Here is a 13,849-nt window from a genome sequence, read left to right on the forward strand (position 1 = left end):
TAGTTTCTCCGTTAAGTAGAATCTCAGGCTTGATTTCCACATATCTAAAATATGGACTCACAAAAACATATATTCTAAAAATGTTGTCAAATCAGGTCCACTGAGCTTTTATTTTTCTAAAACAAACATGGCTACCCCCTCACAATCTTAGACCCTTACAACCAATAGGAACTCCTGTCCACTCAGCGACGCCCAATTCAGTTTATGTCTCCATACCAACATGGTATAATACGGAAGCTTGGCTGGAAACTGTTCAATTCCTGTTCCTACACAGCCATAAAGCTTACTGAATGGCCTAGTTAACTACTTCCTAACCTACACTCACAAGCTTTTTTTCCCCTTTAAAACAGTGGTGGATTCTATTCTTCACTTTGAAACATGCAATGCTTTTTAAAAATGGATAAAAATGTTCACCTGACCACCTTTTATAAAAGTAAACTGAACCTAAAGCCCTGGGGTTAACTATTTAATACCAAAGGTGCTCATCACAACCTTTAGGTTGGGGGTGGTTTTCGAAAGGCCACAAGTCCACACCCCAGAATAGCAAAGAGAGAAAGGACAATTGAAAACGCAGGAAAAATGCCTTTCACAGTGCTGGATCATGTCTACCGGGCACTATAAAACCCACCCTGATCCTTCTGTAGAGAACATTGAGACAGAATCAAAACACTGTTTTGTAAACCAAAAGTCAAGTCGCAAACAGAGTTTTATTTCTCAAACATGGAAGAAGCAAGTTCTAAAATATACATAAGCAAAAAAAGCACAGTTTCATGAGAATGGCTCTTGGGAGATAGTGTGGAAAAACTACTAGGCCCAGAAAGCATTTGATAATACGTACAGCCAGAAAGTACGGCTACACGAAAGGGACGAAACTGGATTTTTAAAACTACAACTATCTTTGCCTATGGAGCGGGCACCTCTTGAATAACAGAATGAAAAAAAATGAGGCAGCCTACTGGGGCATAGGGGGTAAAAAAATTCTGTGAGACTAATAATTGCCTCAGAAAACAGCTCATCGTGGGGGCCCAAACAATTGTACCTGTCATATCAGAGGGCAGTAAACGTCTTATGTTTAGAAGCTGGCACAAGGGGACCTCAATCTAGGTGTCACCTCTCCTTATCTCAAGGCAGAGTTGCTGGCAGAGCAACACAGCGCCTTGGGCTCTTGGTATGGTAGGGAATCTACAGGAGACAAACTAAGAACCATCAGTGTATACATATTCAAAACTGGAAACCAACTGTCACAAGATCCACCTTACGCATGGGCCACAAGAGCTTTCTCTGAGCTGGGGAGGGTAAGAAAAAGGGACAAATAAAAGAGATGGAAGAAAAAAGCCACTGCCCTTGCCTGCTCCCCGTTCCCAAAGAAAAAGGAATATAAGAACAGCAAAGGTAGAAGGTCCTGGTTTTCATTTGAGTACAAAAAACAAACTGTCAGAACAAGGGCATAAGATCCATCAAGCAAGTGTGAAGAGGAAGAGACAAACCATTTATAACCATTTATCTAAGCAGTCAAATTCTACAATAACTCTAAAAAAAAGGCAGAGAGGTGCAGAAGGGGGACAGAGGGCTGCTTAAGGAAGGACCAGAAGGAGTGGAGTGGCAGAGACAGGTGAGGACAGCTTCAAACAGGTAGCTTCCCTCCTTCGCCTCTCCTCCATGGAATGCTGGTCCAGATGACAGGAGGCAGTGTCTGTTATGCTGCCATTCCATCAGCCCCGCCACTTCCCTCGGGCTTGGAAGAAGAGACTTCACCCAGATCAGTAGCTGAGGAGCTGTGGGAAGGAAGGCTGCTCTCTCCTCTCTGTGGCTCGTCCAGATTGATGGGGTCTGCCAGCACTGAGAACTTGCGGTCCCCAAAAACAGCATTAAGCTTAGACTCAAAGAAGCGCTGCAGCACAATGATGGACTGGACATCCTCCTTGTCCTGGGAGGGAGAGGAGTGGAAAGTGATCACTGTCCAAGAATGCAACATCATACAGGTTCCCTCTTGGCAGGCAAGGCAAGTAATGTACAAAAGTACTCTAATACTTATGAGAAGCCAAGGAAAAAACGGATGCCCAAGGTTATTTCCAAGCTCTTGGAACTGGTGAGAGTGCTCCCCTTGCCAATAGGTTCAGGGGCCTTCTCATTCTCAAAGTCCATGGAACAGCAGGAGCAACTCTGATTTAACAAGCCATGCAGTTCCACTGTAATGTTCGTGTGAACTTCAATGGGCAGCATTGGAGTAGACAAGCATACGTTACTGGCAGGATCAACCAGGTAGCCCTGAGCCCAAGGAGTCTCCAAAGGTGTTAACAGTTTTGTAGTATTTGAGAAAGTAGTGGGGCACCACCATAAATGGATGAACCATAAAACGGTTCATAATTGATGAACCATAAAATGGCCATCATGGGATAAGGGGGCAATCACAAAATGCAGGCGGTGGGGGGGGGGGGGGCTAAAAGTCAATGACCAAGGTTCTTCATGGGGCTGCTTCCTACAGACTAAGGGTGTGCACTCTGTACATACCAAATTAAGTAAATACTTGGAAGATGCCTTATCGGTATTTTGGGGTTATTTATTTAGCCCAATACAGATTAAGCAATCTGATTCAGCTACTGAAATAGCTGCACCCAAATAAAAGCTGATATTATTCAGCTTTTATTCAGAAAAGCTAGAGAGAGCACTTAAAGAGATGGCAGTGTCTTTAAATGTTTTCAGTCCATTCAGCCAAGTTGCCCCACCACCGCTACACGACTCAGTGAGTTAAATTCTCCATTATACCCCACAGGAATGGCAATTTGTGTTTCCTAAATATTTACCTGAATCCCAATACAATCACTAAAATCCCAATGGACCCAAATCCAAAATACAACTGAATATATATTTTGAGCACACCAACTACAGACCCACAAGTAGTATGATGCCTCCCAGGGTCTTCCAAACATTTTCTGCTCCAGTAAGGCAAAGCAGAAGAAACCCAGATACATACAACTATCAGCACCATGATACTCATGGGTGTCACCTTGGGGGATCACCAACTGAGCCCTGGGTACAGTTCTGGACAGCAGAAATACTATTCAGGTAGAAGCTGGAGGACCAGCGACCTCATCCTATGAAAAGTTGCCATTGATTCTCCTATCGCATTACCCACGCTCATTCACCTCTGAGCAGGTCAGCTTCATTTCCTTCAAGAAAGGCAAAGCCTCACCTCTGTCAGCTTGTTAAACTGCCTGAACATCTTCCAAACGTCATCGGCAAACTGATCGGGAGAGGTGTAGGGTGGTGAGAGCTTCCCTTGCAGCTTGGCTCTGATCAAGGTCAAGTCGATAGTATTCTGTCCCTCCTACAAGATCGACGAGAGAAGAAAAACAACCCCCAAGGTGTGCAGTAAAATGTTAGCTCACTTTAATCAACCACAAGGCAAAGGTATCTACATCTGCACTCATAAGACCACAACTTGTGCAACAAGGCATGTCTTGCCAGCTTGATAACTTCCTAGTTTGAGAAAAGATTCAAGAATGTGCACAGCAAATTTTACAAGAGCAGGCTGGGAATGGATAGAAAGTTTGGAGAGATCTATGTAGCCTTGTGTCATGTATCCGTACAGGGCCATTTAGGATTGCCACAAACAAGATGTCCCTTCCAGTGATCTCTCCCTACCTACATGTATCGCTCCTTTTCTCCTGCCCCCTTCAAGCCTGGCAATGGCCTTAACAGATTGCCAACTGTTCCAGTTCTAGGGCTTGACTAGTCAAGGCCCAGAACATCCTCCCTGCCCCCAGGTAACCCCCCCCCATAGTCATGAGGCATGAAGACCCTTAGGAAGAATAAACCAGATGTGCTTTATTCACACAGCAAGGGAGAAACGAGAGAATACAGGACAAAATTTACAAAGAAGGAAGCCACCCAAAAAACAAAGTTTCTGAAAACAAGTTTAGTTAGTTCTACTATATTTTACAACCTGATCCCAATAGGCTGGGCAAGAGGTCTACTCCCTCCAAAATAAGCCTCACTGCCAATTCAATTTCAGAAAGAGAATCCCTCCCCCTTCTCTGGGCTGTTAAGACTGCCACCTCCTTGACATCAAGGGGTGCCTGTTTTCCTTTCATTCCCTCCCCTCCCCTCCCCTCCCCACCCTGGATGCTAGAACCAGCTCTAAGATGTTCTGACAATCTAAAGTAAAGGGGAAAAGAACAGTACCCACCAGCAATGTGTGAATATCTATTACTAAGGTGATAGTTCAAGCCCATGCATGCCTGCACCAGCTTGTTAACAGACTCACCGTGGTGTTGGAGAGTCGGTGAAGAGGCCTGCAAGGTTCATAACACAGCAGCTCAAGGAGGACCCGTTCACATCTCTGTTGAGAGACAGTAAGAAGAGGTAAGATAAATCCAGCCTCCCCCACTGAGGGGACATCTCAATCCAAGGAGCGCCCCTAAAGCCAAATGTAGTCTCAGTATTAAGATGGGCTGTTCAGCTGCCCAAGTCCCTTCTCACCGTCTTCAGACAGGCAAAGTGAGATTATGCAAGCAGGTCTATTCCCTGTTGTCTTCAACTGTCACAGACCCCAAGTCCCTTTCTAACCCCTGGAAACAGCATGGGACCTACTGAGTAGCAATTATGTAAGTCATCTGAAAGTTATGTCAGAGAGCAATGAGTCAGGAAGAGGGGGAACCAGAATTATGATCTCACTGTTGTGGTGGGGACTCCATGCCACAAGTCTGCATGGGGCACTGGAGCAATAGGTGGAGGAAGGGAAAGCTTCTGCAGGACAGGACAACTCTCTGAAGCTTCCTGTGAAATCCTCTCCACCCCTTGAGTGTCCTCCCATCACCCAGCTCCTTTTGCACAACAGCAGCATGGCATCCTTGCTCTCTGTGTACAAATACCAGCAGCAGGGCCCTTCCAAGAAGCAGCAAACGGTGGCTGTATAGGGACTCAAAACCCAGCAGGTGGGAGGTCCACGTGAAGATCACTGGCGTAGACGCAGAACACGTTTAAAGGTATATCAGGCAAATTACGTAGTAGGTTTAGCATTCAGTCAAACTTAACCACCACTATGTCTAGTGACAAGTCGTGATAATGCAAATTCAACTACATGCTTCAAATAACAGCAGGTAGTTCTCAGGCCATGGGCTGGGACACCGAAGTGGGCTGCAACACTCAGGCATGCAGGAAAAGGAGGGAGCTGAGGGCCAAAACTTGAGCTTGCCTCTAGCTGCTGTATGAAATGGCTCTGAAATGCAGCCTGTGGCTTAGTAACCCGATAGATTCATAAATACCAGGACATTAGAAAATATAGAAGCCTTTTTACAGTGTTAAACTGATGTGCTTATATATCAGTGAATGGGTAAGTAGTGTGGATTGCCTTTTCAAGCAGGCATTCAGTTTAGAAGTGGGTCTCACTTCAGCTACTGGGTTTCAGGTCCACACCCATTCAAGTCCTCAGGGGGACTATTATGAAGATAAAAATGGAGGAAATGAAAATGATCCCTGTCCCTCTGGATCCCCTTTGAGTTGGTGAGAGGAAGGCAGGGTGTAAATGAAGTACAGGAAAAACAAACATACAGCATCCCTCAGCCCCCACCATGCGATCCACCCTCTCAACCACAGTATATGCTGCCATCTTCCACCCAGACCAACGGACAGACCTGCTGGTCGGCATCTCTGAGAATGTTCAGCTCGCCATCTAAGGAGATTGCAGCAGTCAAGGCAGTTCCACTTTCTTCACGGGCTGCCACTGGTTCCTCACACAGCAGGCACTTCCAGTCCTGACTGTGAGGGACAGAAGCAAGAAACAGTCAGGTTTTTGATCATATGTTCCACCCCTGCCCCTCCACTGGTTTGTAAGTGTGTAGTCTGCAAATTAGAGAAGCAAACCCTACTTGCCTAGTAGGGCTATTATGCAAGCGTACTACTCAGCAGCATTCGAAAACTGATGTGGCGATTAAAAATTCAGTGTTAGTCAGTCTTCCTTTTTTTAACCTGGTTGGCTGCTAACACATTCCCTTTACAATGGAGGACAATAAAAGATTGGAGTCTGTTTGAGAAAGCTGCCACTTTTAAATTTAGCAACAATCTGTATGTACAATGTAGCATGTGGCTCTGCCTTACCATCTAGAATAGGAGAGGACAAACCTGCTTAATGTAAGAGCCACACAGAATGGTCATATGTTTGAGAGCCACAGATGCCTGAGAACCACAAAGGCAAGCAAAAAAGATGGTGGGGAGGGAGGGAAGTGGAAAGAATGTGACTTTAACTATAAATGTAGTCTCTAAGCTGGCTTGGCTTGAAGTGATTTAAAGACAGAAATGCCTTTTCCAAGACAGCTGATGGGCGGTGGGGGCTTTGAGAGCCACACAATGTGTTTGAAAGAGCCACATGTGGCTCCTGAGCTGCAGTTTGGCCACCTCTGGTCTAGAAGTTGTCTTTCCTGCCAACCACTACAGAAGTTAGTTAGCAAGAAGTATGGAAGAGTTGTTCTACTCCCTGAACTACTGTTCAAGTACAATACATTCTTTATCAAGTTCTTCCTATGAACCCAACTATAGATCTCAGATCCAAAACACACACATTAGGGTCAGGGACAGACAGAGAAGGCCATCTACAAACCCGGGGGAACTCAAGATTTATAGAAGAATGAATTAACAGGAAAGGTGATTTAAAAAAAAAACCCAAATCTAAAAAATGGCAATACAAATCTTGCAAGATTATAGTCAACATTACTGGGTTGCCTAGTAAAACCACACAATGAAGATTGAGGGGAAGTGGTCACAGGGGACTTAGGGGATAGAACATATCTGAATCTAGGTCTAGATCCTAGAACTTTCAAGTCTTTAAATAGTTTTTTGCCACCACCTCCCCTTCCCCCAGTAACATCTGGAGTCCACTTTCACCACCACTACACAACCTTCCTTTTATCTCTAATACACACAAGCAAAGGGAGGCAAGCTGGGAAGGGAGAGCTCGCACCTGGGGATTTCCTGAAGGGCAGGCAGGTGGCAATCCAGGTGGAAGCACTTCTTACACCCATCACACATTACAACAGCACCAGCTTTGAGGCAGACCCTGCAGCAAGCTGCTTCTTCCCCATTAGCAGTGCCATCGTGGCTCTGAATGGACTGCATGTCTGTAGTGGAGCTAGTGCTGCCGCTGGGAGAGATGAGCCGGGGGGCTGAAGTGCCTTCTGCCAAGGGTGCATCCTGGGGTAGGACAATGGGCTTGGTGTCCTTAGCTTCAGCAGCCACAGGGTGGTCAATGGCTGCTTCCATCTGCTCCTCCTGAAAGGAAACACATGTTTAAAAGAGTCAGGTCAAGCAAGTGCATGGGAAAAGAGGCCTCTGGCAGCCCCCAACAGCAATTTCAGTTCCCAGAGGCCTTGCTGCCGCCTTGTTTAAGTTACTGGGACAATGGGAAAACTAAGGAAGAAAAAAGAACATGCTCAGAGATTAAAAAAAAAATACTCAACAGGACACAGCTATTTATGCCAGGAGAAGAGCAGACCCTGGAGATATAGCCAGCATAATTTATTAACTCCATCACCTTTCAGAATAAGCTTCACCCTCTTATCTTTTCACAGAGAGGGCAGCTCCTCCTCTTCAAGCAGCGCCCTGGAGCTCTGGCTCCAATGTATAGGCTTCAGTTTATGAGGTTCTGCATCATCAAAGAAAACAGGCTGCTTACCTGTAACTGAGTGGTCTTTGAGTGGTCATCTGTGCATTCAAACCGGTGGGATAAGGCTCCTGTGCCAACTCCAACTAGTCACTTAAAAAGCTCAGCAAAGCTTTTTCCCATGCCCAGTCTCTGTGTCATATGCAGGACCTCCTACTGCACATGTCCATAGGGGCAGACTGTGGATAACCTGCCAGTTCCTTCTGACTGCCATGCAACCTTCCAAATCCATTCTGAGGGCTTATAGCGCAACAGACCCTTCACAAACCAGCTGGTGTCTGGGCGGGTGAAAATGGAATGGCCATCAATTTTCTGGCAATATGCTGATATGACAGCCAGGTAAATAGGCTCAAAGTCCACAAGTGATAGCAAGAAACTGAAGATGGTCAGGAGACTGGCCTGCTCCAGTGAAGCTCCGGGCAAAAGTGAGAAACTTGTGCCACTTATATAGGATTTTCCTTGTGGATGATTTCCTACTGTTAATCATGACCTCTCTCAACCATTTAGGGAAGGATCCAAAATGACTTCCTGCATTGTAAACTGCAAGTGAGTGACATCATGGTATAGCATCAGACCCCCATGTGTGAGTAGGTCTGCAGCCGGTGGAATGTGGTCCATCTCTCCTTGGGTTAGTCACAAAAGTATGGGGAATCGCCCAAGGCCACCTAAAGTATAACCAGGATGCAGTTTGGCTTCACCCTCGTCAGTTTGCTGACTACCAAGGCAAGGTGAGGAATAGGAGCTTGCATGACCACGGGCATAGCAGTCCATCCCCCAACATCGGGTCCATGCCCCCCCCATAACAGAAAGCCTGACATTTCTTGTTTTCCCTTTTGACAAACATAGGCCGAAGGCTGGTCTAGTTTAGTTTCCATTCATGTAGGAATACCCCTTGCCTGCTGAAGAGGTCTATCTGGGTGTTTGTGAGTAGCAACAAGGAAAGACCCCTGGTCTATACATTCAGCTCATAGATGCATCACAAGGGACCAGAGACTCCTGGATAGTGTGTCCCCCTGGCAGTTTATGTAGCAGAGTGCAGTGGTATTGTCCATGAGCACAGATATCATCTTCCCCTCTATGAATGAATGCAATGACTGGACAGCAAACTCTAAGAAGAGTGTGCCATTGCTGGTGGTGAGTGCTTCATCTGGCACCCACACAGAACCCTCTCATATAGGCACCCCAACCTCACAGGGAGGAATCCATAGTCAGGGTGTCTGTGGGAGACCCTTCCATGCTGTTGGATCTGTATTCCCAGAAGGCTAGTCGATGACGTGTAGCGGTACATGGAATCTTGGTGGTGACTCGTGGGCTTGAATTTCTGGAAGAACCACAATTGAAGGGTCCTCATATGGTGTTTTGCAAAGATGCCTTCCGGGGGGTGGGGGGATAGAGGCTTTGCATGCCATAGAATCAATTAAGGCCCCAGAGAACTTTCTTGAGAGGATGAGGTGGGATTTTCTTGTGATTTACTTGAAGACCCAGAGATTACAGTAATGTTATGTTTTTTTGGATGTCCCTCTACAGATTATACTTGGAGTCTGCTGCCAGTAGCCCATGCTGGAAGATAACTGTCCCTTGCAAACACAGGTAGGCTACCACAACCACCACTGTTTTTGTTAACACCCTTGGTGCTGTGGAGATGACGAAAGGGAGCACTGTGTATTGATAGTGCTCCTCTCCCACCATAGGCATTGCCTGTGGTGTATGAATATGTTCTCGAAGTATGCATCCTGGAGGGCCAATGCAGTCATCCATGCCTCTTTCCTTGAGTAGTAGGGTCATCCAGAATTTGTGGTAGGTGATGAATTTTTTCAGAGCCCTCAAGTCCACCATCTCTCTTGAAGACTTGTAAAGTATCGGAAGTAGAAGTGGAGCTGGTGGTACCTTTTCTATGGTTTCCTTTTCTAAGATCATCTGTGCTTCTTCCTTTAGGATGTTGGATGGGGTGATGGTGACAAACACCGGTGTTGAGGCTGTCTGAGAAAATTCTAACCCTGAATGATGACCCGCTTGCCAAGGTGAAGAGCATGAATGAAAGTCAAAGATCCTGTTCAGGGATCCTGGAGCCCTTAGATCTTGGTGACTGCTGGGTGCCCTGAAACTTGCATTTTAGTACAAACAGGAGACAAGATGTGGATTCTGGCTGTCTGCTCCCCCAGTGCTGGTCAAGCAAAGTCTTATCGTATTGTTGCTTGGACCAGGGCCGTGGCCATGATTTGTTCTTATAGAAGCGAGATGGGTCCATAACCCCAAGGTTATGAGAGGGCTTGATATTCTTGTCCATCTCCTGGAAGACTGTATTGGTTGTAGAACTGAAGAGGTTCACACCATCAAAGGGGAGATCTTCAATGTAGGCCTGGGTGTTGGGATGGAGAGAGGTAGTGCGAAGCTTTCTCAGAGCAATGGCAGAGGTTATCGTCTTGGCAAAGATGTCGAGGATATGTTTGGAGGAATTTATCTGCTGCTTTGCCAGCAGCATCCCCTCCTTCTAAAGTCGCCTTGCAGTTGAGCACTTGTCTTCAAGGAATGTAGAAATCACCTCTGACATTTGTTCCCAGAGGGAGTATTGGTAACGCCCCATGCAGGCCAGATAGTTGGTGATTTTCACGCCCAGCACTCCCACAGAGTAGAACTTCTGCCCCAAAGAATCGAGTTTCTTCCCCTCTTTGTCTGTAGGGGTCAAATGTGTGCGCCTGCTTTTGGAGGCCAAAGTTACTACCGCAGTGTTTGAGTTTGGGTGATAGAATAGGAACTCAGCAAGTTCTTGGATCTGGTACATGTGGTTCAGTCTCCTGGAAGAGATCAGGGTGGAAGCAGGCTTGTCCCATGAAGTTCTGACTGCCTGCAGCATGAGACTGATCACAGGCAGAGCTATGGCCATCAAGATGTCAAGCTGGACAATATCAAAGACTGGGTCAGCGATGATCGGTTGTGGCTGCATAACAGATATTTCCAGGGCGTGGGCCATATGCTTTATCAGTTCACCAAAGGACTTCAGATCCTCCGGTGGCAAGATGGGGCTGTCCTCTGCCACTTGCATTGATGGTGAGGAATTGGTCTGGGAGATTTGGGGTCCCAAGTCCTCCCTGTCCGATTCTCTGTCCGATACACTGTCAGAGTCATCAGTGTCAGAGCCTGAGAATTCAGTCCCATGTAGCTGCTTGTCGACATGGGTCAAGAAGGCTGTTTCCAAATGTGAAGCCTTGTGCCCGATGCATTTAGGGGGCGGCTCTATGAATTAGGGAGTCTGGAGATGGTAGCCAGAGCTGTTGGTAACAAAGATTGATGGGAGTACCAGGAGTGCTGGTCCCAATCCACAAGCCCTCTAAAGGGAAGCCAGGGCAGAGCAGTGTGCAACTGATGCTGATCCCATGGTATTGGTGGAGGCGCTGTCGGCACCTGGAAGGTGGTGTGAGGTGGTTGCTCTCGGTGTTGAGGGGACAGATGTTGAGAGTGGGACCTGGATCGGTGGTTGCCCCCAGTGGCTTCTGGTGGTTTGTGCTGGAGTTTATCAGCGCCCATCAACCTCAATGGGGAGCTTTCCCTGGTGGAGGATTCTGAGCAAGATCTCGAAGAAGACCTCCGAGTCAGATCAATCTCTTCCACTTTTGACACCGAAAATTGTAGGATGCGGGAGGGCAGAAGCATTGATGGTGATTTCAACATCAGGAAGCCCAACAAAGGAATAGGAGAGTCTATCAGTTGAAGTGGTTGTGCCGTTGAGGTTTGCATTGGTTCTGTTACCAGTGGTTTCAGGGGAAGAGGCATGCTTATGGCTTGAGGAGCCATGGCAGGGACTCTTGGATTTGCATCCAATCTGGCTTGGTGTTAGTAGCCTTGCCCACTTTCTCACCCTTGTGTTCCCAGCACTTCTTGGTAGGGGTTGAGACCTCAAACTCTAAAATTAAGTGGCCAGTGTCAGAGTGGACTTGTGCCAAGGTGGCCAAAGTCTGGCCTGAGGGTTGCGTGTTCTCAGTCAACACCAGGGTGAGGTAGGACAGACTCTAGAAGCGCCACCCGAAGCCTTGCTGCCCTTGCTGCTTCCTCCCACACTGGCTGCATCTCTTGAAAAATCCCCACAACTTCTCCATTAGGAAGGACAGTGGAGGTGGGGGAAAAAACAGGTTTCTTACCTGTAACTGATGATCTTCGAGTGGTCATCTGTGCAGTCACACTGATGGGATATAGGCACCCACGCCGATCACAATTGGTAAACTTAAAAGCTGCGGATTTCCGCACCCCAGGCCCAGAGTGCATGTGCAGAAGCCCCACTGCGCATGCCCGCTGGGACCGGAGCGGACATCCCGCCAGTTCCTTCTGACCGCTGCAAGATCCACGGATGGACCAGCAGCAGAGGGGAAGGAGGGCGGGTAGTGTGACTGCACAGATGACCACTCGAAGATCATCAGTTACAGGTAAGAAACCTGTTTATCTTCTTCGTGGTCTCTGTGCATCACACTGATGGGAGACTAGCAAGCTAACATCCTACCTGGAGGAGGGTGCAACGGTCCATCAGCAGGGAAGAGACTGCAGAACAGCACGGCCTACCGACGAACCTCGATGCCAGCGAAGGTCCAGCGCATAGTGCCTGACGAAGGTATGCGGGGAAGACCAAGTGGCAGCTTCACAAATGTCTCTCATCGGCACCCCTTTCATGAAAGCCACGGAGGTGGCCATAGCTCTGGTAGAGTGAGCTGATAGGGCCGGGAAGAGAGCTCTTATTTAACAAATAACAAAGCTTTATAGTCTCTATAATCCACTTAGAGATTCTAAGCTGGGGCATAAGAAACAAAAAGTCTGGGGTCCTTACGACATGGACCTACCCAATGTAAGTAAAAGGAAAGCGCCCGCTTTACGTCTAGAGCATGGAGTCTTCGCTCCGAGTCTGTGTTTGGGTTGGGGAAATAAACAGGTAAATAAATCTCTGTATTCAAATGAAACGAGATCACCTTTGGCAGGAAAGTGATGTCTGGCTGCAACCAAACCCCATCAGTGCTGAAACGCAGATATGGTTCATCGCAGCATAATGCGGTCAGCTCGCCCACCCTGCGTGCAGAGGTCATAGCTATTAGAAAGGCTGTCTTCCACATCAGAAGTTAGAGGGAACATGTCATCATCGGCTCAAAGGGTTTCCCCGACAGAGCATGCAGAACTCCCGGGAGGTCCCATGTGGGAGCCGGGTATCTCGTTGACGGATAGTCTAATAAGACCGCGCAAAAACCTTTTAGTATTTGGATGTGTAAAAACCAAATGTCCTTCGATGTGTACATGGTTAGCTGAAATGGCTGCTAAGTACACCCTTATTGATGATACCACTAGCCCCTTGTCTAGTAAGGCGAGCAGGAAATCTGGAATCACAGGAAGGCCCGCAGTTCTAGGATCCACCAAGGTGTTTGAGGTGAAGTGAACAAACCTCGACTATTTGTACTCATAAGACTTCCGAGTAGATGGTTTCCTACTATTCAGGATGACATGTTGAGTTCTTACTGACAGTGATCCTATGTCTCCACGCTGTTAGCTTTAGGTGTGGAGCATCATGGTGTATCACCTGACCTTGGTGGGACAGAAGGTCTGGTACTATGGGAAACTGGTGGAAGATTCCCCTGGATAGTCGTAGAATTGGGAGAGAACCACTGTTGTCTGGGCCACCAGGGGGTAATGAGGATCCCCTGCGGGTGCTCGCTGTATATCTTGTGCACTACTCTGGTAATTAATGGAATGGGGGGGAATAAGTATACGTGTTGTTGAGTCCAAGGGAACAGCAAGCCATCCCCCAACGACAGCGGATCCACTCCTCTCCCCTGCAGCAAAACCTCCTGCACTTCGAGTTGCTGCATGTTGCTCTGGTGTCCCCCGTTTCTGGAACATGGGTTGGAGAAATTCCCAGTTGAGTTCCCATTCGTGGAGCGTGGCTCCCCCTCGACTGAGAAAGTCTGCACAGGAGTTGAGATTGCCTGGAAGGTGAGTCGCAACTAGTGTTGTTTGTGTCCCTGCAGATCTCCCATACGCGCAGTGCTAACAGCTTCCTCGATACTGTGCCTGCTTATGTAGGCCAATACAGTTGTGTTGTCCATCAACGTTGTAATCAACGGCCGAAAGGAAAGAATGGCATGATGAATCGCCAATAACTCCAGAAAATTTATGTGGTATTGCAGGTGACATTGGGGCCACATGCCTCCCACCCACATG

The 13,849-nt window shown here is 47.4% G+C and overlaps 1 protein-coding gene across 1 annotated transcript in view; it reads right to left on the bottom strand.

The window, feature by feature from the left end:
- Positions 1 to 688: 688 nt before the first annotated feature.
- The window catches only part of TRIM28 (tripartite motif containing 28), a 39,877-nt gene continuing 26,716 nt past the window's right edge, over positions 689 to 13,849 (bottom strand). Inside the window, exons 14-18 of the mRNA XM_060256448.1 lie at positions 6,959 to 7,266; positions 5,637 to 5,760; positions 4,268 to 4,342; positions 3,194 to 3,328; positions 689 to 1,927 (exon numbers count right to left, since the gene is read on the bottom strand). Of these exons, the coding sequence (XP_060112431.1) occupies positions 1,697 to 1,927; positions 3,194 to 3,328; positions 4,268 to 4,342; positions 5,637 to 5,760; positions 6,959 to 7,266 (873 nt within the window). The 3' untranslated portion in view covers positions 689 to 1,696. The remainder of the gene's footprint in view (positions 1,928 to 3,193; positions 3,329 to 4,267; positions 4,343 to 5,636; positions 5,761 to 6,958; positions 7,267 to 13,849) is intronic.

Source organism: Heteronotia binoei, chromosome 15 (assembly GCF_032191835.1).
Source record: "Heteronotia binoei isolate CCM8104 ecotype False Entrance Well chromosome 15, APGP_CSIRO_Hbin_v1, whole genome shotgun sequence".
Taxonomy (NCBI): domain Eukaryota; kingdom Metazoa; phylum Chordata; class Lepidosauria; order Squamata; family Gekkonidae; genus Heteronotia; species Heteronotia binoei.